Genomic DNA, 24,057 nt, shown 5'->3' on the forward strand with positions numbered 1-24,057 from the left:
TGAAATAATGTCAAAAACACCAAATCATGATTTGCATACATATAACTTCGTATAGTGATATTTCCACCTCATACAATTCCATCTCCACATGAAAATAACTTGATTCAAACTTCACAATTAAAGAGACTGCCCTGTACTCTCTCTCCCTCTCTCTGTCCTGTTCTCTTTCCTTCCCTCTCTCCTCTCCGTGTTCTAATCAAATCCTTAAAAGTTACTTTAAAAGTTACTTTAAAAGTTACTCACGGTCATAAACTCAGTTCACGGACCTAATCTCAATCACGCTCATCTTCCAACCTCGATCACAAATCAACTTTTTATCCAAATAAAAATAAATTAAATGCGGACTTCAATAATTTTAAAAAATTACAAAGTATAAAATCCATACCAAAAATAAGCATATCACATTATGCACCAAAGTAAAAATTTTACACCATCATTATGGCATCAGAAAATGACACCATTTTACAAAGTTTATTTGAATAAAATCATGCAACGACCAAATTTTAATATAAACCAAATATAAGGGGCAAAAGTTTAACAGACCCACATAAAATAAACCCGTAATTAAGATACTCCCCATATGTCTAGTCCCAGATCCATCAGCGATGGTGTATTATTTCAATCATTACAAAACAAGATACATGGGTTGCATCCAAAAAGAGCAAATTCTAAACAAAAAAAAAGGAAACATTAAAAAAGCTATAATAGAAGTAAAAAGAATATTGAATAGCAAATGTATTCAAGTCCACCTTGATACCAAACTTCCGGATAATGAGACGAATGCCGGAAAACATACTGATAAACTATAGTCTTCTATATACACAAACACTTCCTCACCTAAATATACCACCGGCAGAGACAAAGAATTGGTGAAGGCCGTATCCTCAAAGGTATGAAATGGGGCAGGAGCATCCTCACCCTCCAAAAATGTATCAAAATATTAACTGTCAAGCGATGATCACCAGTCAGCCACATGTCAATATTTGTAACCTGAAGAACCAGGAGGGGCGGGAGGTAACCGATTTGGTGTTCGCCTGCTGCCGGAGTTTGAACCAGAGTTCACATCACCATTTTGTGCAGGATCACTATTATGTCGACTGTGACCATTGGATCCTGATCTTGAAGAACCACTTCTACTAACAGGACCATTGGCGGCTGCATCAAAGGCAGATCTCCAGTCATCACCAGGTCCACTGCTTTTTGGGCTACTCTCTGCAAAACAAATAAATAAGCACACACTTGAAAAACACAGAAAGGAACTACCAGTATTAACCAAGTATAAAAATAAAAACTAGTTTCAACAAAATAAGCCTACATGAATTGAGGTCAATTACCAGGACAATCAATGTATTAAGATATAAGGGTTGGATCCTTTAAAACAAAACACTTTACAAAGTAACAAGCAATTGGTAACGGCTAATGAAAAAAAATTGTGAATTCTAGGACATTCATAACACTGTTTTGTGTGTATTCTACTAAAATTAATAAGTCAACAGTAACCATCCAAGAAATAGTGAATGTTGATTATGCTCACCCATCCATATGAAAATGAGTAAGAAAGCAGCTTAACACACCTGCACTACCATTTGACCAGCCAGAAGCAGCAGCTGCTCGGTTGTCATGAATACTCAGTTGGCGTGTTAATTTTGAAAGAAGTGAGGATTGTTTCTGGATTCTCTCTCTTCTGCGCTTAACATTTTGATCTTCCAAAAGTAGCTCCTCAATCTTTGCAGTGCTTTGTGCACTAATCATGGAAACATAAGAAAAATGTCAACAATAAAATATACAAGGTTTAGAACTATTTATGAATAATCGTCATTGTCATTTTCAAAACTACAGCATCCAACTTAATTAGCATGTAACATAAATTAACACTGGAATCAATAATGAACCACGTCTCAGGTTCAGATAGTACTATACATTTAGGTTGGATGAATCACACAACATTATAATGTTCTATAGTTAAATCATGTATATAGACAAATTATAGACACAAATCCTTCTTAAATGGTTCGCCTGGTTTTCACTTGGATTCCTTCTACTTCTAGATAAGGAGCTAACCTCCACCCAATATAATCTCCTTCCTTGTTGTATATCTTCTCTACGCACACACGAACAACCTTCGGCAAGCCTCTACTATAGGTGCTACTCTACCTTTTTCCTCTAATGCATTCACTCCCAATATTGGCTAGTTTTGTCAACTCATTAAATGCAAAATCCTCATCTCCATTACATTAAATTTATTCACTTATTGGCATTTATCTACATACACATTAACTCATTCAATGCAACATCCTTGTCTCCATTATATTATATCTATTCCGTTGTTGGATTTTATCTACCAACATTCAGTTCCACAACGCATTGCAGGTCTGAAGCTGTGCAGCAAAAATATTCCGGAAATTTGGTTAGTCTCATTCCACAAAATTTTGAGGAATGTAAAGACAATTTAAAGGCATTTTGTAATCTCTTCAGTTCCTTCAAAATCTTCAAGAATGAGACTTGCACGTAATAGATGCAGCAAAGTAAACTAATGCAAGTGAGTAAAAATAAAAGGCAATAACAAATTTCTGAACCTGACAGAGCTATATAACTGATTCAGCATGTCTTCCTTAGCTTTTTCAACTTGACAGAGGACAACTGCCTATAAAACAAGTAACCAAAAAATGCATGAAACGTTAAATGGAAGAGCTGAAACAAATTATAAAAATAGCAAATGTTAAAAGCTGAATCTTACTTTTGGTACATTAGCAGCTAAACTATTTAATACTGCTTCAACATATCCACGAACTTCTTGTGACATCCACCGGAGTTCTTCCTCAGGATCTGCAGGTCTTCGAGCCATTGTGTCCTGAGACAAGATGAAATATAATAATAGCCAGTCAATAATAGCAAGACTGACAAAAAAGAGGTGAGTTGGCTCATTTTGCCACCCCTAATTAAACTTACATTAGATAAATGAGGCAGATTTTAATTTCTAAGAACTAGCTTTAATTTTCAAGCCTAATGAATGCACCATAAAAATGCCATGCGTGTTGTGTTAATAATGCCTTTAAGCCAGCAACTAACCAAGGAACCATCTGAGAGGCTTTGCCTCATGGTAGATCCACCGTCAGATGAGATCCTGATCTGTCCACCCTTTGCTTGTATAACACTATTTATCTTCTTAATCCACTCAACCTTATCAGATGCACTTTCAGCCTTCAAAACAACAGTACTATGTGCTGCAAGATAAAAAAACAATAATTAAAATGGTTTCAAAATTTTGTAAGAAATAAAAGTGTGCATGTTCCATTGGATGCTATATTAACAGAGAAATTTACCTTTCAGAACAGATTTATAAGGAACTCTATTGGTAATTTTAAATACAAGGTTGACTTTGCCAGAATCTGGTCCATTGGACTTCTTGTCCTTTGAGCTTTTGGATGGGGGATCATCTTCATCCCCAGCCTCTTCAATGTTACATTCCTGATGCAATTTAAATAGCATGCTTATCAAGAATTAAGATATGCATTGTTCCACTCATTTAATGGCATTATCAAAACCAAAGCCAGTGTTGAGTGAAATGTAGTCATGAAAAAATAGAAGAACGAATACGAACTCCGCAATAGTCAGAAGTAAAAGAAAATGGGTAGTCCAAAGCACGATGTATGCATCTTAATTGTAAATATTCCTTTTAAGGCAAATATGTCCAGAATGTTAATTTGGTACATGTGTCAACTTAACCTTAGTAATAAAACTCCAAAATGTTTGCTTAGACAAGGAGCATATTGTTAAACATCAACTGTACCAACAAAGTCATCATTGCTTTATTACAACTCGTGACTTGACACAGGATGAAATTTTCTGGAAAATTTCATTATCACGTTGTAAATTTCAAAAATAAAAAATATATATTTCAAAGGTTTTATAAATGGTGTGCAATATGTCATATTTTAAAAGTTTTATAAATCATTCTATTTCAAGTGAATTCCTTTAAAGACTAAACTATAGCATTCCATACACAGTACTAAAAAACGTGATAACGAATTGACAATCACTATGTGCGGGCACCTGCAGCATCTATTCAAGCAAATATAATGAATTGCAGAGTTGAGAATTCCATCATAATTTGTATGATGCACAGACAGTACTCTAGAATTTATTAACCATGATTTATATGAATAATTAATCAAAGTAGTCCTTACCTCCAATGTAATAACACCACGAAAATGTCTTTCCTCTTGTTTTTTTGTATACCCAAGCTGTGGAGTGAAAGGTTAAAATCGATACTACACAGTAAATTAATTAAAAGAAGCAAATTATAACTTCATATCTGAATGAAAAGAAAAGATCGACCACAGATTCAAAAATATGATAAACAGTTGAAATCTACAGGAATTATCATAATTCAAACATCAATGACAAGTTTTAAAGCGTTACAGCTGTTACTTGCTAGAATATTATGTTAGTCTGCTGTTAGTCTTATTAGGCCAGCTTATAAAAGGACTACACTACTCCAACTCCTAATTGTTATTTGTTAGTATGTATAGCTTCAATATCTTCGCAGACTATTTGTAGGATACCTTTAACAGAACAAACAGCAATTCCTGCTTTGCATTATTCTAATACTATAGTTATACATAGTATCTCTATTGTTTTCCATCTTTTCTACCTCAATCCTGTACTTTCAACATGGTATTAGAATGATCCCATCAACAATTGCCTACTGCAGTTACAATTACTCTGCCTCATTGCAAACCTACAACACTCTCTGGCTTTCACTTTCAGTGGCCGTCTTAACATTTTCAGGCAGTTTCTTTCAACACAAGCTAATATGGTATTGCAGTTGCCCCCATTTTGATCAAGCACAGGGCTGTTAGGCCTATTCTCTTTTCTTGTCTGAAACTTACTGGTTAAATAATTATAAAGCTACTAAAACACCACCACAAAGTTAATTTCACTACATATCCAGCCATCCCTTATTGCCTTTTGCTTCAACATCAACACCCATCAGCTTGCCTCATCTAATTTCTTACTCGGAAATTACCACAACTCATAAGTTAAACATTACATATTCATCTAAAGCCATGAGATTACTTTTAGGTCATTGAGCCCACATTATATTAAGATTATTTTCTTTCAGTGACCCTATTTGTAACAAGCTTGAAGTGTTTGTATAACAACAAATGTCATATCAGATATGATATAATAAAAAGTATCTGTTCTCTGTCACTCTCAGCTCAGAATATTCCTTTCCTTATTTTTTTTTCACCCAACAGTTCCAGCATTCTCAAACATGCTCCTTATGTTGTGTTTCCGTCGGAAGTTCACTATACTCAGTTATTCCTCAGAACTTACACCGAATTAGATAGACATTTTACAGTCAAAAAAGCACTTCGAAAGGAAAATGCATTGTAGTCCTTTCTATATCTTTAATTCACATATTCTAAACAAAATTTTATAACTTGGAACATTCTTTACTGGGCTTTAAGTTAAACGATCTTCAGTGTCCATCTTTTCTTGATATCTTGCTGGTTACAAGGGCTTTTCCATCTTAAATTGCATGCAATCTACTTTAACTGAGATCTAAATTTCACATACCTTCCAATGGCAAGTTTGAATATGTATATATATATATATATATATATATATATATATATATATATATATATATATATTTGTTATGTAAAGAATGATATAACCCTCAAACAATTTGGTTCAACAACACCACCACATTGTTAGTATCTTTCCATAACACCTGACTACCAGATACTTTCCCAAATTTCCAGAACATTACATCAGTGTGATGTTTTAGAGCACCAAGCCATCTTAGATGTTTATAATTTAACATCTAGAAAACTTAGCCATGAGTCAAAAGACTAGCATGTCAATTAGAAGAAAATGAAATTAGATTTTATAAAAAGAAATAATATAAGCCTCCATGTAAACAATTTAATAACTTGGCCAACACTTACTAACCTTTCCTGTCTTCTCATTTAGCACAAACCATCGCCTGCTCCAACCATTAGTTTTAACACTTTTCTTTAACAAAAATCCTGTAAACAACATAAAAAAACAACACTAGATTTAGCTTCTTAATGATTTTGAAATATAAAGTTTAGCAAATTCAAATTTCCAAATCCATGCATCATTAGGGAAGATTAGGCTCAGCTCCCATACCAGTCTTGGTTAATTAGCCAAAGAAACAGAGTTGATAGAACTTTTAGAATTAAGTTCATTTATGAAAGCCTGCCATTCAGTATCGTTTCAGAATAGCCCAGGTTTAATAGGAGTTGGGTTACACAGGAGAATGGCAGATCACATGTCAAGAACATCTATTAGTCATAGGTACAGTTTCCTGTTGAAGAGGTGAGTGCAGTCTAAGCGTTAAAACACTAAACATATTGTTTACTTAACATTGTGTTGTATTCTTTATTATTATATACACATATAATTATTATATTATTATATGTTATACATTGTCCTTCATATAATATATACATATAATAATGTTATAATACTTTTAACATTTTTTGGTTATAGAATGGCCCACTATTCTAACCCAAATAAAAGTATAGGTGAGGAGGAAGTGGCTGCTGAAATGAAACAAAGACAGAGGCTAGGGTTTATTTGGGTGAGATGGATGATTCGGAATGCATCAACATTGGGGCATCCTCCACCCCCAAATAGTTCAATAATTGTATAAAGGTTTTTGCTGCTTTTTTTTTTCATTTTACTCATTATAATATTATATTAATGACAACACTTATAATAAAATAAAATATACTGTACTGCATAAATCCCAAATCAAGTAAATTTCCAAGATGAAATAAAATTTTGTCCTGATAATTCCAGGAGCATGCTGGCAAAATTCAGAAAAGTACCTATACAAAATAGTTCAATAATTGTATAGAGGTTTTTGCTGCTTTTTTTTTTCATTTTACTCATTATAATATTATATTAATGACAACACTTATAATAAATTAAAATATACTGTACTGCATAAATCCCAAATCAAGTAAATTTCCAAGATGAAATACAATTTTGTCCTGATAATTCCAGGAGCATGCTGGCAAAATTCAGAAAAGTACCTATACAAAATACCAACCTAAGAGAGTGCCAAACAGAAATTTGAGATTACAAGACATTTCTGTCAGCAAACTGTAGTAGCATATAGAATAGGACATACCTGCTGTTATTTCTCCTTCGGGACCCGCAGTCTTTAAGCCCGAGCCTTCTTGCCCTTCTTTCTCTGACTGACCAGATTTGTCTTTTTCCTTCTCTTTCTTCTCCTCCTTCATTGACTTCATGCTTCCACCAGTTTGGGGACTACTGGCCTGCAAGTTAAAAATAAGCAGTTTAAAAATTCAGTAAGTCACAAAAAGAAGAGTAAAATATAAATTAAATAGATTAAAGTTATAAAAGGAAAATTATGTTTTAAAATTTATATATGTTGAAATAAAAGAGAGGGTGGCATAGGCTAAATCCCAAATCTGTATAGAACATATAGGATTAAGCATTTATGAATAGAAAAATACAAAGAGATGGACCTAAGCTCGCTACATCTAACAATATACAACTACTTGGTTACAGTATAAGACCACCTACCCGGTTAAGTATAGATTGCTCAGCATCTTGTCCTTTTTTTGAGGATCGCCCCCCCTTAAGCTCCTCTTCTCGTCGTTGCCTTTCCATCCTAAAGTGAATAGCATAGAATAAATAGATCAATAATGACCTCACAAATTTAAATTTGGGAGACAACTAGACATATAGTATTACAAATAAGCAAAAAATAAAAAGAATTTCACGGTTAACTATGCAACACTATTCAACAGAACAATCAAATGAAAAAAGGCATGTTCCAAAACAATTGTTCTTGGTGAACAGGAAATTGGACATGGTTCCTGTTTAGAAAATTTCCAACCAACAACTTTGTACTGTCAAGATAAGTGCAGGTTGGCTTGGTACTGTCAAGATAAGTGCAGTTTGGCTTGGTAGAGCCTAAGGACACATGCCCGAAGAAGATACGGGACAAATCCATAAAACATGGACCAAAGATGAGGAGATTTTACTATAGAAGAACAGGACACCGAGAGCACCCAAGATCACAGTAGTCAAGAAATTTGAACTTAAATTTAACTTTTGAATTTAAAGAATCCCAACCAACTTTAAATTTAAAGTTCCTATTTTTATTTTTGAAATAGCTTTCAAGCTAAAAGGTAGGTCAGGTGAAACACCACCTAAAGTTCCACAAAAGATGGAGCCCATAGGAGAACTGAGGCACACTAATTTAAAAAAAAAAATGCAATGGGATCCAATGCAATTCTTTGGTTTCAGCATAAGTTGATCATTATGCTTCAAAAATGGGACCCTAATCAAATACTTCGTGCTTTGGAAAGGTAAATGTGCTTCAAGTGTCCTAGTGGAAGTTTCTCTCGAACTTGTTAATGGTACCTGACCCACTCCTTCACCAAGGAGAATCTTGTGGAGGAGTATTCATAGACCCCAAAATGTTGGCATTTACAAGGATAAATAGACAAGGATAAACAGTATGTACAATAAAGGGGATAATAAAGTTAACTGTAGATTATAATCAAATGCTAAACCACCGGAGGAGTAATCAAAGGAAGATATTAGAATTCGGTTGGAATAAAATATAAGTTAATATGAGTGGAAAGGGGAATGATATAAGAGCTAGAGCCAGAGGTTATGTGCACATGCAAAACTCTAGATTTATCTTTTATTGTCTGCCTTTTTCTTTTCTCGTTGGAAGAGTTAGTGTGTCCATTGCTTCTACCCAAAGAAAAATAGTTTATAACAAAATGACAGAGTGTAGGGAACAGATCCCCAGTAGGAGGATCTAGATCCATTCAAGAAAAATCCAAATTACCTCCTTTGTACCAATCGAATGAAGTGTTGTGGTGGAACAAAAGCACGTTCCATATCAACTAGTGCAACCACCATTTTCTTCGATTCATTCTTAAACCCTTCCAGAGCAGAAGTTGCAATTGCCACAACCTTAAAAGATTTTTAAAAAATGTTATATAAAGAAAGGGAAGGTGCACTCCCACCAAGGGATACCTTAAAGAATAAAAAATGTATAAAGGAATGATTGACAACAAGGAAAAAGACTCAAATTTAACATAATAAATCAATGAAGACATCAAGTAGAGAATGAAAAGGAACAATAAAGTAACATACCTCTCTCTTGAAAGGTGGATATCTTCCTAAACCAGGTGTAGCATTGGCAGCAGATGAAACAATATCTATCAGGACACGATGTACCTGGAGCATATGGGAATGGAGAATCCCATGAGTAAAAAGTATAACAGAGGGAACACTACGAAAAATGCAGTGCCGCCATTGACAGCAAGTAATGTAGGATTTCTTATAGGAACTCATTTCCTCTGATACAGACATGGAGACTAGCGTTACCACTTATTCCAAACCCATTCTCTCCGATTCATGCCCTATCATGCACTAAACTATTCTAGCCTCTAAGAATCCTTTAATCCCATTTCTTTCTGAGAGCATTTAACATCCCACAATTTCTTTCCAGACATTCTGATGTGTTCTATATATGACAACATGAACACTCCTTTGAACTCCTATTCTGCCCTCCTCCATAATAGTGGTCTATCAATTGAGTTGAATTACAATCATGTGATTTACATAAAAATGACGTGATCATTCAACATGTGGTAATAAGAACCTTGGAAACCCCACGCCAAAATCTCATGCTTCCGGTGAGGGACTGAAGTCCCATACCTTGCAATTGGATCCACAATACAATGTACTTTGAGAGGAATCGCAAAAGCTATTAAAGGAATCCTTTTTAAATTACAAAAATTTTATAGTTCCACTACAAGTAACATGTTTTCACAATAAGTCGAATGAATACATCCAAATGGAAGGGAAGGGACAAAGAATATAGACACTAAATCAAAACTTCAAACCTAAATGACAAACCAAATGATGATCATACAAAGAAAAACACTTCAAGATATAAGGAACAAGATACTATCATTTAGAAACTCAGCAGAGTAAAGAAGGTTAAATATATTTCAAGTTCATTCTACACATTAAAGCATTACCTCATCAACACAAAGACGTGATGGTTCTTTCGCAAGCTCTAGAACACCTTTGATCAGAGATCTCAATCCCTTTTCAGGGGAAATAAGATAAGGCTGATAACCATCTGCTTCTAACACAATCTGATAACGGACAAAAGGGGTAAGCAACAGTAGTAACATCCCTCCCCCAAAAAATAAGGGGACAACGATGAAAAAAAGTACTTCAGAAGAAAGATATCAACAAACATAGGTCCAAAGCTTACCCTCTTCACATTGTTGATATCAAAATGCCTATCTAAAGGTAATTGCTTCATTCTATCAGGAAATCTTCCCTCAAAACAAGAAACAATTTTCCAACCAGATCCCTGCCAGATAATTTAATTGTATATAAAACAGGCCCAAGCAACAAATTAATTTCTCATTAACACAATATGGAAAAAAAATTAGTCCCAAATGCTGAAATTTCAAAAAAAATATAAATCACTGATCAATTAATCATACTGACACTTTCTTCATTTATTTCTCCATCATTTAGTAGATATCTACATTCAAAATATGATTTTGTAGTATTTGTCATGACAATTCAGAATTGGTATGCCCTAAGCTAGTGTGTTGGACCAGCTTCTTCATGCTCACTTTACAAGTGATTGGAAAGGAAAAAAACACTTGGTACAAATATGGGTAAATGGGATTTTTGGTTGTTTGTATGTTGGAAAGGAATGCTTGCATCTTCAAGAGTACATTTTTTCCATCATATCTTATTTTTAAAGAACTGTGAATTGTGTATATGGCTTCTCTTTCATATGCAGCACATGGCTCACAAAACAGATGGGACAGCTCCGAGCAGACTGTTTAGTTTTACAGGAATTCTGTTTGTGTCATTTTATAGACTTTATTTAATTAGTCTGAAGATTCGTTATCCTCCATCTTGTTTTTCCAGTTTTATTTTCCTATTTTTAATACAACTCTCATAAAAAAAACGCAATAATAATTCACACTACACAAAATAGCATCGTAGCAATAACAAATATCACATGCAAACTAAGTAGCCAACTACTTTTCATCTAAAGCACCATAACAATAATTAAGAAAATTGAATGCAAGTTAATCAGTTATGCTCTTTCTCAGCTCTAAAACCTCTTGAGCTAAAACATTCTAAAACTAAATTGAGCCCGTAAAATAGGGTTTATTCAAGAAAATGTGACATTAGATACCTATATACAGAATATGAAGCTACAGATTATTCTAAAGAAAAAACATCCAAATAGTAATTAACATCAAAATAAATAAAATTTAATTAAATGTAAGAGTCAAGAAAGTAAACCTCGCCACTGGTGATGTGCTGTAGGAACTTATCCTCAAATTCACGGCAAAGTTCCAAGGCTATAGCACGTGTACCCTCTGAAGTGGTAACCATTGACTCACCAAGCCTAGCCAATTCATCCTGAACTATCTGAGACTTCCCTTGTAACCTTAACAATATCAGTAAAGTAAAGATTAGCAGAGACCAGCTAAGCATATAGTAGACAAAATTATGAAAATTAAAAACACAAAAATACTTTACATGAAAAAAAAAAGGAAGCGCAGATCTATTGTCCACCAATAAGTTTTTCATTACTATAAACAAGAACCAACTCAAAACAACAATACTTATAATTAAAGTAGAAAATATCACACTGCACTACATATAACTTACCCAGAAAGAAGGTTAGGAAGCCGAAGCTTCATACGATTCTGAATTTGCTGCCCCAGGGCATCCACTAAAGCTATCCTTCCAAGCTTACTTTGAGGAGCTCCTGTCAATATGGACTTGAGGGTTTCACTCTCTGCTCTCCATGCAGTTTCTAAAGAATTTTCAGAACCAGCAGATCCAGATTGTGCCGTAGCTATTGAAACTGATTGACCAATCAATGCAACCCAAGGGATATCTGCTGTTTTTGGAGGACCCTGATTTAATAAGAGAGCTTGTACAGCAGCAAGTGCTTTTTGGTCTGAAGCAGCTTGATCTATTTTACTAATAACTCCAATGGTCCTGGTACCTATGAATATATGTTTTCGCCCATTTAGACAATTAACAATGAAAAAACTACCTAATAGAGAATAGAATCAAACAAATCCTCATAAATTCAACAAGTTTTACAAAACAATAATCCTAAAAAGAACCGTGCAAACAGTCTACCTTCTCCATCATATTCCTTTGCGTATCTTAGGGCTCGAGATGAAGCAATTTCGGGTGCTTGAGCTGCAGGTACAATAACTAGCAAAATGGCATCATTATGCTCCGCATATTCACTAACCTATGCAACGATCCCAATAAATAACATCAGAATCTCAAAGCCGTTCAACGATAACAAAAAGCAAGATGATTGGGAATCAATTTGTGAAATGTAGTACACCAGTTACCATTGACTCATCCATGATGCGTTGATCCAGCCCAGGTAAATCGATCAATTTAAGAGGTGGTGCTGGGAAGATAAGATGGTAGAAAGAATGTTAGTATTTTAGAACGTTTTGTTTGAAAGAAAAAAAAATGTACAGCGCATATAACTGGAGCCTGTGGTCATCTGATATCATAACATATTAATTGCATGCAGCAACACGAAACTCAAGTTTTCACATGGCTACTGTAACTCAAGAACTATTTTCATCAAACAAACCTCATTCTGTGGCTACGTATGGATAATCCAAGAAGCCATAACAAGTTATGATGTCAGGCAATTCACCTTCTCAAAGCTTTATAATTCTATATAATCGCACAACCTGAAGATGGTAAGGTGACTAAAAATCATCAATCAACAACAAACCTGTACTCGTGCGCAGCTTCAAATAAATTTGATCTCGACTCTTTCCGGAGGAACCCTTACTGAGTCTATCCTGCAACGAGTGCCTCAAAGCACCTGCGGGAACGTAACGAAGGACGCATATATGTTCGTCAGTAAAAAAGAAGCAGATTGTACAGATCAGGCACTTCGGCGCTTGTAGTTTGAAAAATAGAATTAGAACTGACTTGCGGAGACTTGCTGAGACTTGTTGTCAATCTGCAATATGATGGATTTGCTGCTCAACGAAGTGTCTCGCTGCAGATCAATGCATATAGGGGCCCGAGTAGCTCCGTTTTCACCAGTAGGCTGCAGAATAATACAAAATTCAACATTCAGTTTCACAGTTTCGCCTGCTTAACAGAGTAGGGTTTAAGAACGAGTTCAGAGTTGAAGTTACCAGAACGGGATGTCCAATCAAACTGTTGAGAGCAGCGGATTTACCAGCACCCTACAAAATCGGAATCACTGAGCAGTGAAGAAAGAGACTACGTACGAGAAGAGAAACGTGGGGAAACGGAGACTTACAACATTGCCGAGTGCAACGACGTTAAGAAAAGTGGACGGTCTTCGGGAATTGGAGGAGGAATTGGATTCATCGACGTCCTCGTCGGCGAGAAGCGCCGACGCCTGGCGCATCGAATCGGCAAGCTCCGACAAGTCCTCGATCGCCGCCATCGATGAATCGGTCGATCAGCAAATTGTAAACGAAGAAGCTTAGCGGATGAATCGAAGGAACACGCTCTCGCCGTATAGGGATCGATCGGAATCGAACCCTAAATCAGAGCTTGGGAATCAGGATCTGGACCAAGGTGTGAATCAGATCTCTGAGTTTCTCTCTCTAGGACTCAACAAGTGGGGGTTTCGTCTTTACTATATTGAACTTCGATTCAGAAATTTCAAAAAGCACACGCTCTTTATCTCTCTTTCTCTTTGCGTTTTGAAATGGTTAGTTGTCCCAGTCGTCTTGTCCTGTCTTTTTATTTTGAATCCTGTTTTGTTTCAACCTAATTAACTTTTAATTCACCGCCCAACGTCTCTTCACCCCTACATATGGTTTGGTTCAATTTATCATTCTAGGATTTTGATATATTACCTATGATGGTAATAAGGAGAAGAAAAATAATTAAAATTATATTATTTTTCTTTCATTCTTTCAGCTAATTTTTAAAAAATAATTTTGATAAAAAAATACATTCAGATTGTAAACTAAATATTTATCACATTCAACTACATTAACAATTTTGTTAGATATTTAAAGAATTAGTCAAGATATCCAATCTCCTCACGTATTAATCAATTCAAAATTAAATAAAGATAACTTATATTTGATTTCACGGTAATGATTTTCTGTTTCCTTATTCGGAGATGATAACTCAAAACACTTTTTTTAAAGTATTGCACAGTTTCACATTCAATTTCAAGTTGTTTTATTCTTTCGAGAATTTTGATTTAATACTTATTTAATTAATTTTTATTAATCATATTCGATATAGATTTTTTATTAATTAGACTAGTATAATTATGTTTTTTAATTTAATTCAAAGCGTAATGGTTTTAGGATTTCACAATTATGACAAAATTAATATGCAAGTTATTTAGTTATACTTTCTTCTTTTGATGTGAATTCAATGGTATATTTATTTTCAACAATTATATTTTTGTGTTTTTTTATATAAAGATGAAATGACATGTAGAAAATCAAAAATAGAAAAATAAAGAAGATATAGATGAAGATGAATAAAGTTATCAGTTTATTGTAAATTGCAATAACATACATTGTCATAACGATTTTAGGACACTGTTTTTACGTTGGTTTATTTTGTTATACGAGCTTGATTTATAACTTTTAATTTTATAAAATTAAATTATTATATTTGTGAATATATTAATTTATAAAATAATATGTATTGAAATTAAATATTAATTTTATTTTCATAATTCACGTTATGTTGTAATAAAACATAATTTATTTTATATAAGTATTTAATTCACCATATGAGTTTGATTTTTTAATATTTTTACTCAAACAAAAATAGAACAAAAGCTTGTAATTAACTATGGATTTTATTTTAACTAATTCAAAATAGAGTTGGAAAATAATCTTGTTTTTTTTTGTCACATTTCGTTCCGAAGAGTTTTCTTTTAAGCAAATATTGCACTGTAATTCAAATGTTGAATGTGTCCATTTTTCACTAAAATGAACGTATTTCACTCAAATTATTTCTTTTCTTTTTTTTTGGTCAGTTTGTCTAATTAACTATATATGAGTTGATAAATATAAAATTGCTTCTTATATTTGACTTGATTGTAATTTTATTTAAATAAAGGTTTAATCCTTTTCAACATCCTTATTTGTGTAGGAATGTCTGAGATAGGCCTCGTTTTGTAAAGTGTATCAAAATGGTCCTTAATTTTGAAAATTGAGATCAATTGAGTCCTTCCCGTTAAGTTGACTGGACGGCGTTAAAAAAATTGATGAGTGGGATGCTGAGGTGTCATTTAATTACGAGGTGGCATGGCATCAAAAGAGTCTTGTTGACTAGCTTTGACTGATTCATAACGTGACCAGTGAAGACATGCCACATGTCAACCCCTTTCCCACCCAAAATTAGGGTTTCAGATAGGGGAAAGGAGGAAACCCAGAAACCCTAGCCGTCAGCCACCTTGAAGCCACCACCGTCAACCTTCAAATCACCGCTATCCACCATCGCAGAAACGTGAATCGTATCAGCCACCAGAATCGCGATTCCTTCGTCCTCCGCCACCAAGCGTGATTCGATCTCCTCCTCGCAAGCTTCGCCGCAACCTCCCCCAAACCAGAGATGCAAGCCTCTCCGAATCGCGCATTTTTTTTCGCATCTCGCAGCTGCTTCGCCAAACCTTAGCGCCACAAAACCGCCGTGAAGACGCTGCCATGATCGCAACCACTAACCTTCATCACCCTCGCACCTGTCAGAGAAAACACGCAGAAACCCAATCACAGAGAAAATCAAAATCGCGCAGCTGTTCGAAAGCCATGGCGCGAATCATCTTTTCCTTCGTTCATCTCCACCTGTAACCACAATCAGACCTGCAAACAAACCCAGAAACAGAAGAGAGTCATCTCCATTCGGAAATTCGCGTGAAGGAGATGGTGGTGAAATGAATTGGGATTCTGGCTTGGAGTTTGATTTCGGCGTTTAGGATTCGAAGGATTTTTCAGATCGGATTGGGTTTTTGGATATGCAGGTCTGAGATGATGATTGGGAAAATGAATGGTGGCACGGTGATGATGACTTGTGGCTGGCGGTGCGGTGGCACGATGTTGTTTGCGGTGGTCCGGGGTTGTGCGGCGGTGATGTTGCCGACGACGCTAGGGAGAAGATGGTAAGGAGACGCCAGGTCATAAAAATTTAATTTTTTTAAATATAAAAACTCACCATTAAGCCAAGTCAACAACAACACTGTGCCACGTCAGTCATCTCAATAACCACACATCAATTTCTTTAACGCCGTTCAACCAACTTAACGGAAAAGATTAAACCTTAAATAAATTATATTATAACGTAGTATATGTTGAGATTGATGAAATTTATATAAAATTGAAGTCTTACAAATATAACACTTTTAATATTTATTTTTTATAGAGATATCATTGTTTTGTTAACTATTTAAGTCATAAATATTAAGAATCAAGAAATATTGGGAAAAAGAATCTTAAATCTATTATTAATGCGTGACATGAATGGTGAAGTCAAAATTTATATTAATTATTATGTTATTATTTAGTAATACATACTTAATATTTTCTTCTGAAAAAGTATATTTCGTTTCTTTAGTGATATTTCGTTTGTTAAATATCTTCTAATATATAAATTAACGTGTGATCTATATAATAAATTTGGATTGTTTACTAATAATTAGTAATCAATTTTTTTATATTAAAAAAATATTTTTAATAACTTATCATGTTTTATTTGTGTTAAAAGTCTCAGATCGATTAAAAATAAATTAATTTTGAGTATATATATATAGGTACAAATTTTATCTTATAAGACAATTTTGTATGATTAAATTAAATTTAAAGTCAATTTCTTAAAATTATAAGTTCGAATTTATCCGAATGAAATTTGTGTTTGTTTAAAATATCATTTCATCACCGTTATTAAATTATCAAATTTTGTAAAGCTGAATTAGACTTAAATTTTATTTTTTAACAATCTGGTACGTAAGAATAAATACATAAGCTAATAACATGGTATTTTGAACTTCTTTTATATTTATTTGGATATATATATATATATTTATTTATTTATTTATTTAATTAAGTAGGACTCCAATATTTTAATAACATTTGATGATGTATTACATCTTACTATTTTATTGGTCTATATATTTGAAACAGATCAATTATAAGTTACCACATAAATGGTTTGTCGAAAATAGTTCAACATTTTCCATTTATGGATGACAAATTATAGTATAAAAAAAGTATTAGTGTAGCTTTTACAATAAGTTGAAGGTTACTTATGCTTTAATTAACTTTTGTACGGGTTTATGAGTTTTGTTTTATGTCAAATTGACCAAAAGTAGATGTTTTAAGTTAATTTAAACACATTTATTGATACACTTGCGTGCCCTCATTTATATAAACGAAAATGATGTCATAAAAAAATGTAACGAAATGTTGTAGTCTACCTACAAAATTTTGTTTATAATTTGCATAATAAACTATAGAAAATAAATGAAAGAAAATACGCGGGTAAAATCTAATCACACAGAGTTGTAAACTATAGTTATTAAGAAAAAAAAATTAAACCTATTAAATTTAGTCCCTTTGGTGGTAAGCATAATGGGATATTATCGCTATCGTCAAATTTGAATCAACCACAGAAGTTTAAAATATTTTTTTTGCTAAGAATAATAAAAATGGATAACCAGGTTATCAGGATATGATAATGAAATTATTTACTGAAAAGAAAGTGCTAGAAATATCATTACCATCTTACATCCCATTCAAATATAAAAAAAAAATGAACGGTGTATATTTTTAATAAACCGAAAGAATTATTATAAAGTTACAAGCCTATTATATTATCATTCTTGAAATTTAACAATTTGTGTTACAGAGGTAGATCAATATAAGAAAGTCAATTTGCTTGAGCTTTTTCTAATGTGAATAACTCAATTTCTTCTAACTTTAAGTTAAAAACATATTTAACTCTAAAAATAAAATAAATTAAAAGTTTAAATATAGAAAGTAAATTATTAATTAATCATAAGAAATTACATAAGATTTTGTAAAGAAAGAAAATCGGTGAGAAAAGGTTAGCTAGGTTACGGAGGTTATTTATTTATTTATTTAGAGAATAAAAGAAGGAAGGAAAACTGAGAGTGGGTTGTGTTTGGTGCAGAGAAGCGAAGCGAGTGAGTGCGAGAGAAGTAGAGAATGTTCAAGAAGGCGGTGGAGGCGAAATCTCACCAGAGGCTCTCTGGTGCGGACAGAAAGAAGCTCAGACGAAGCATTAAGGACAAATTCCAGAGGGTTTCTGATTCCGACTTAGACGCCTTGCTTCCTCCCAAGGTAAATCAAATTGTTCGCTTCTTCTCATTTCGATGATTTCGTTTAACACACACCAGTCATTAACAGAGTGATTGAGCAGGCAGAGATTGCAGTGGCCAAGTTTCAAAACCGTGTTCATGTGTATGCTGTGGAGGGAGGCTTTCCGATGTTCTTCGACGTTGATGGTCGCGGCTCTGACATTTTTCCAACAGGTTTTCTTTCGTTACCTTTTCTCAGAATTGCGAATTCGAATGATAAATTGAAACTACATTCAGAATGATTTGGCGCAGTTTATGCACTGTGGATTGTCCCTGAGCTGCTGCCTGCGTTCGTGCTCAAGGGTGGTGAGGTGTCCCGGTTTGTTATCGGAGGCGCAGACTTGATGTTCCCAGGTATAACGGTGCCTCCCGAAGGTCTTCCTTCGTTTCGAGCAGGGGAGCCTTGGGCCGTCAAAGTACCCGGAAATCCTGCTCCTATTGCAGTATGTAACATGCATTGCTTCATTGTAGTGGCTTGAGCTTAATTTCCTTGCACTCATTTCTTTTTTATACTTTCAACTAATCACAAACCAATCATGCTGGCTTTTAAGGTTGTTATTTGAACATGTTTTCTGTGTGGATGACACGGAACCTTTACATTGTTGGTTCATATACTATATACTATATACTATTTCCTGTACTGTATTTGTTTCTGTCATCAGCATTTTATAGGTTTACGTGTAAACTTAACCTTCGTTTATTCTCCTGAAGGTTGGGAGTACCACCATGAGCAGCGATGAAGCATTGAAAGCTGGATTGCGTGGAAAGGCGCTAAGAATAACTCATTACTATCGTGATTTGCTTTGGCAAGTATAGCTAGAGAGAGCCTGGTGAGCTTTTTGTTCAGTTCAACTATTAAACTGAATCAATCTCGTTCACTGGATTTTCAGGGAATCTCCCGAAGGCTGTTATGTGCCTAATGCAGGTTTTTTCGAAGATGTTGTGTTTGAGGATCCTTCTTCGTTACAAGCTTCTTGTGATTCCGATTCGACTGATGTTACTGGTGAGACATCAACTGATCAACAGAACAACCAAAAAAGTGACGAAGTGGTGGAATCTCTGGATGTGAATGAGTTACAACATGATTCCGCCTCTGGATTGATGTCACCGGATGATGGTGAAAATGATGCTGCGACTGGAGTAACTGAAGGCATGGCCGATTTGAAGTTACCGGATACTGCGTCTGGTAATGACCCTAACGACCAACAGACTCTATCAACTGCAGATATAGATTCCCTGTTAGATAAGTGCCTTCTTCAAGCTTTACACACAACAGTGAAGGACAAAGACCTTCCATTGCCTGGAAGCACTCTATGGTGAGTTTTTCTCTCTTTGCCTCTTGGTTTACAAAGTTGAACCATTTGAAATAGATTGGCCAAAAAATCTTGCAAACAAGGAATTTTAGTTGACAATTCGTTGTGGTTTATATATTTTAAAAAGATAGTTCGCTCAGTAACAACACTGGCACCAAAATATGATCTATGTGGAGTACACTTTACATCATTAGAACTTTGGTAGTGATTTTTCAAGATCTCGATTTTTATACTGAGCAGGGGGCATTTAAGCTAAACTTGAAAAATTAGCTCTGGACAGAAGTGTTGAAAAATTAAGTTCCAAATTCCTGTTTGAAAATATTTCAGCTAAAGGTTGAAAATGTCGGTGTTTGAAAAATAATTTTTTTCAATTGACTCGAAAGAACTAACTTTTCATTCAAGCAAGTTATTGTCATCCGAGGTTCGCCGAAAATATTAGGTGATTATTCAAGTGCACTGCCATTAATATTGAACATTTTTTTTGTCTTAAATTTATTTCAGTTCATATTAAACATACATTTCTAGTGTGTATTGAATCGAGAAGTCAACTTTACCTTAGTGATCTAATAATTATTTGTTTTTGGGCGTTGCAGGTCGAACCATGTATTACCATGTAGACCTTCAGGAATTACTTTGGATATCAAGAAATCTTCCTACAAAAAGTTATCTAAGTGGTTACAATCAAAATCCACCTCCGGCTTGGTTTGTCATCTACTGCTTTTTTTTTTTTACTTGGATTTGTAGAATACTAGTAGAAACTTGCTGATATTCACAGTAAAGTATTTAAATTGTTATTTGAATCATAATATTAGAATCTATAATATGTTAAAATAGGTTCCTGCCAGAATACATTTCCCTAATGTTCTGTTCTGTGAGGATACACCTATAAATGAAGCATTCTGACACTTTGTGGCCTCCTTAGCACGTTAGATATGTAGCCTCCTTAGCACGTTAGATGTGTAGCCTCTTAGCATTTTAGATATGTAGGTCAAGGAACTATGGGAAATAAAGGTTGGACAACATTTTTATGCTTTAGATTTCGTTTCATGAAGGATTGGAATGGAGATAAGACTCATGGTGATAGGAGATTGGGACCAGAATAGTACCGTTAGATCGTGTGCAAAAGATTAATTAGATGTTTATATAAGAATCAGTAATTAAAAATTCATTACCTTGAGAAAAGACCCGGGGATTTGAAATTCATAATTTTCTTGTGGGTTGTAACTTGCTGGCCTTTTTGAAGTGTTTGGTGAATGGATTGCTTTTAGAAGGGATCATTGATATAGCTGCTAGAATAAACTCAATCAATGATTCTATATCAGGATGTTTCTTAGGTAGAGCTAGTTACATGTCTATTTTATGTAATACATCATGATCAAATGACATTTTCAATTTTTACTGCATTTTTCCTTTTAATAATTTGTCTTGTGCTGTTTCTTCATTGATATATTCTGCAATGCTGTTTCTGGATTCTTTCTTCACATGCATGCACATTTTGTACAGATATCAGTGAAAGAAGATAAACACAAAAAGGAAGTCATGCTGTTTACAGTAAACCGAAAGCATGCCGATTATTCATCCTTTAAGCCTGAAAAAATACGAGTTGAGAAAAGTGAGCAGCCTAGTGTTCAGTCTGCTAATGAAGTTCGTACGTCCAAAACTCTTGAAGTGGCTGAAATCTACAAGCCAAGTGTACATGTTAATGCCATATTTTCAGCTGTAGGAGCTGACCCAGGGAAACTTTTTAGTGCTTCTGAAGCTACCGATATTGTCTTCACATATGTTGAAAAAGAAAATCTTGTTAAACCAACAAATAAATCCATTGTGATTCTTGATGCACTGTTATGTGATTCACTGTACAAGGGGGCTATTAAAAAAGGAACAACTTATCCTACAGAAATTCACAAGAAGGATTTAGGATCAACATTTGTGAGCCGTATGCAGCCTCACCATGTTGTAACCAGAGGGAATGAATCTGTAGTTCGTAAAGGTGCACTTAAAACGATTCAGTTATTGACAGAACGACGGCAAGGCAACAAGAAGGTAACCAAACTCTCGGGTATGGAAAGTTTTCTTATAGATGCTGAAGCATTGGCGTCAGAACTGCAGAAGAAGTTTGCATGCAGTACCTCTGTCGCAGAACTGCCAGGTACTTATTGGTTGCATTAAAATTACAAGTTTTATTTTGGTTTGTGCTTCATTATCATCAAGAAATATGGGATTTATGAGCATGAGTGTCTGTATTACTAAATGTTGCTTTCCTTTATTTATATCCAATCTCATATTGTGTTGTCTGATTAATATATCTGCATTCATATAGAATATATACTTTGGTTTTATCTTCTATAGTTGATGGAATGCTGACGATACCTGAGATTATAAAACTACGTTTGTGGTCTCTTAGGTGGAAAGGATGAGGTATCAAATCTCAGCTGTTTATTCCTCAGCATTCATATAGAATATTTATTTTGTTTTTATCTTTCCATGCTCGATAAAATGCTGATACCTAAGATTATAAAACTACATTTTGGCCTCAAAGGTGAAAAGAGAAAAAAAAACTCACATGTTTAGTCCTCAGCTGTTATATCTTACTTTTCTTTGTTGTTGGTCTCGTCTCTTCTTCTGATAAGGCAGTTTTTTTTCATTGACAGACATTAATGGTAATATGTAATGAGCTTACATTTTTTCATTGACAGACATATTAATGGTAATATGTAACGAACTTACATATTAATGAGTAAAGCGAAAATAAGGAAATCAAGACATTATACCATCAAAGGAATGACATTTTTTAGTGAAGCAACAAAATAAGATTTTTGACCACTATAAAGAATACAATTGGTCGGACTGCTACTATTGTGAAACGGGTTTTACCTAAAATCTGGTTGTGTAAAAAATTGAAATGGTGTCGTCTGTATTTTGCTCTGTGTGTGTGTGTGTGTATATTAATTATTCATTATCGGATGAATTCTTGCAAATAACTAAAATTAATGACGGAGTTTGAAGGTATTCATTTAGTGCTTGAAGGGTACAGGAGTAAGGGGTCGTATGCGAAGCAAACTGATTTAATGTGGTGTTCGTGAGGTGTAGTGAGTGTAACCGCTGGCCATTATGATCTCTGTTGAGTTCATAGGGGTATTGTAATAAATGTTAGTTTGTTTCTTAGTAGAACAACTGATCAAAACCAGGGAGTGGTTTGCGGGGGTGAAGTTTTGTTTTATTTGCACTTCAAAATCTTGCATCCTTTGCGTAAGCAGAGTAGGTACTGGGTGAATTGACTGCAAGTGTATATGTTTCCATGTTTCTTGAATCAAATTTTTGGTTTGAAATTTGAATTGGCTTGGGGAATATGGTCAGAGTCTCACTCTTGCAACATCCATGGTTCTGCCTTGTGAACTATGACTGTAGTTTATTACATTGTGTATCTGAAATTCTAAGGCATTTGTTTGCTTTTAGGTAAAAAAGGGCATGAAGTTTTGGTTCAAGGAGGAGTTATCGATGACTTAGCTAGGCATTTGATTGAACAATATGGAGTTCCAAAGAGATACATTGAAGTTCTTGATAAAACCAAGAGATGAGCTACCGACGATGCTTTTATTTAACGCTGCTGGGAGTACTTTACTTGGATGCCTGTAGATGTATGTTCTGTATGTTTCGCACCCTGGTTTATTGGGTTGATTGAGATTAATATAAATGGAGCGAGCAAAGAATAGAAATGGACAAAACACAAATGTTCTTTCCGATTCAAAAAATTTCTGTTTTCAAGTTTATTGTGAAACTCTGAATGGAGGATGCCACCATTCAGATCAACGAACTTGATCAGTCGAGCCAACATTCACATTGTTTTCACTCTTCGATCTGTAAGCTATAGACTGAACTCTCCCTGTGGTCTTTGAGATTGGTACTATACTCTTAACTTCATAAAACCTTCACTTTAGTCTCTAATTTTCTAAAACATCATTACTTTAGTCTCACAGGTTTTTCAACTCAATAAAGTTTAAAATAAATGATGTTTGTAAAGTTTGAGGCTAAAATAAGGTGATTTTGATTTTTTTTTTATCTTGAATGTAGTCTTTTTATAATTTTAGAAATTTGTAATTTTGATCTATTATTAATTTTACATGTTTTTCTCTTTTGTTTTTATAATTACATTACTTAAATTATTTTTTACATTAAATGTAGTTTTAAAACAATGACTTAAGTTTTATAGAAATGAAAAAAAATAAAAATAAAGAATAACTATAAACTAATGTCTTTCTAACAAAATGCAACTTTTCTTTTCCTTTA

The 24,057-nt window shown here is 34.2% G+C and overlaps 2 protein-coding genes across 3 annotated transcripts; one reads left to right on the forward strand and one right to left on the reverse strand.

The window, feature by feature from the left end:
* Window positions 1–436: 436 nt before the first annotated feature.
* LOC108340293 (dynamin-2B) lies at window positions 437–13,839 on the reverse strand. Its single transcript, XM_017577571.2, has 22 exons — window positions 13,403–13,839; window positions 13,275–13,325; window positions 13,063–13,183; window positions 12,860–12,952; window positions 12,459–12,520; window positions 12,235–12,352; window positions 11,752–12,094; window positions 11,380–11,527; window positions 10,319–10,420; window positions 10,077–10,196; window positions 9,184–9,267; window positions 8,873–9,000; window positions 7,591–7,678; window positions 7,172–7,319; window positions 5,962–6,038; window positions 4,188–4,244; window positions 3,324–3,468; window positions 3,070–3,224; window positions 2,738–2,851; window positions 2,577–2,644; window positions 1,575–1,744; window positions 437–1,212 (listed from the first exon to the last, which is right to left on the reverse strand). Exons 1-22 carry the CDS (start codon window positions 13,550–13,552, stop codon window positions 977–979), a joined length of 2,778 nt encoding a protein of 925 aa, XP_017433060.1. The 5' UTR covers window positions 13,553–13,839; the 3' UTR covers window positions 437–976.
* Window positions 13,840–18,237: 4,398 nt separating this feature from the next.
* Window positions 18,238–23,670, forward strand: LOC108340655 (uncharacterized). 2 transcript variants are annotated; one of them, XM_017578165.2, is made up of 8 exons: window positions 18,238–18,440; window positions 18,520–18,631; window positions 18,710–18,900; window positions 19,169–19,263; window positions 19,348–19,773; window positions 20,364–20,472; window positions 21,274–21,919; window positions 23,227–23,670. In XM_017578165.2, the coding sequence occupies exons 1-8, from the start codon at window positions 18,306–18,308 to the stop codon at window positions 23,346–23,348; spliced, it is 1,836 nt and encodes a 611-aa protein (XP_017433654.1). In that variant the 5' UTR covers window positions 18,238–18,305; the 3' UTR covers window positions 23,349–23,670. The 2 variants fall into 2 exon arrangements, with proteins under 2 accessions (XP_017433654.1, XP_017433656.1); XM_017578167.2 differs by having other exon boundaries at window positions 18,300–18,440; window positions 18,507–18,631.
* The last annotated feature ends 387 nt before the right edge of the window (window positions 23,671–24,057 follow it).

This window comes from Vigna angularis, chromosome 5 (genome assembly GCF_016808095.1).
Source record: "Vigna angularis cultivar LongXiaoDou No.4 chromosome 5, ASM1680809v1, whole genome shotgun sequence".
In the NCBI taxonomy this organism is placed as follows: domain Eukaryota; kingdom Viridiplantae; phylum Streptophyta; class Magnoliopsida; order Fabales; family Fabaceae; genus Vigna; species Vigna angularis.

What these genes read in the sequence shown, in the direction of transcription:
- LOC108340293 (XM_017577571.2), bottom strand. Translation starts at nt 13,552, where the DNA reads ATGGCGGCGATCGAGGACTTGTCGGAGCTTGCCGATTCGATGCGCCAG. An exon ending in TTATAAATCTGTTCTGAAAG is followed by an intron (nt 3,225 to 3,323) that starts GTAAATTTCTCT and finishes TTTATCTTGCAG; the next exon opens with CACATAGTACTGTTGTTTTG. An exon ending in GCCTCTCAGATGGTTCCTTG is followed by an intron (nt 2,852 to 3,069) that starts GTTAGTTGCTGG and finishes ATCTTGTCTCAG; the next exon opens with GACACAATGGCTCGAAGACC.
- LOC108340655 (XM_017578165.2), top strand. Translation starts at nt 18,306, where the DNA reads ATGTTCAAGAAGGCGGTGGAGGCGAAATCTCACCAGAGGCTCTCTGGT. An exon ending in TACTATCGTGATTTGCTTTG is followed by an intron (nt 19,264 to 19,347) that starts GCAAGTATAGCT and finishes CTGGATTTTCAG; the next exon opens with GGAATCTCCCGAAGGCTGTT. An exon ending in TTGCCTGGAAGCACTCTATG is followed by an intron (nt 19,774 to 20,363) that starts GTGAGTTTTTCT and finishes TGGGCGTTGCAG; the next exon opens with GTCGAACCATGTATTACCAT.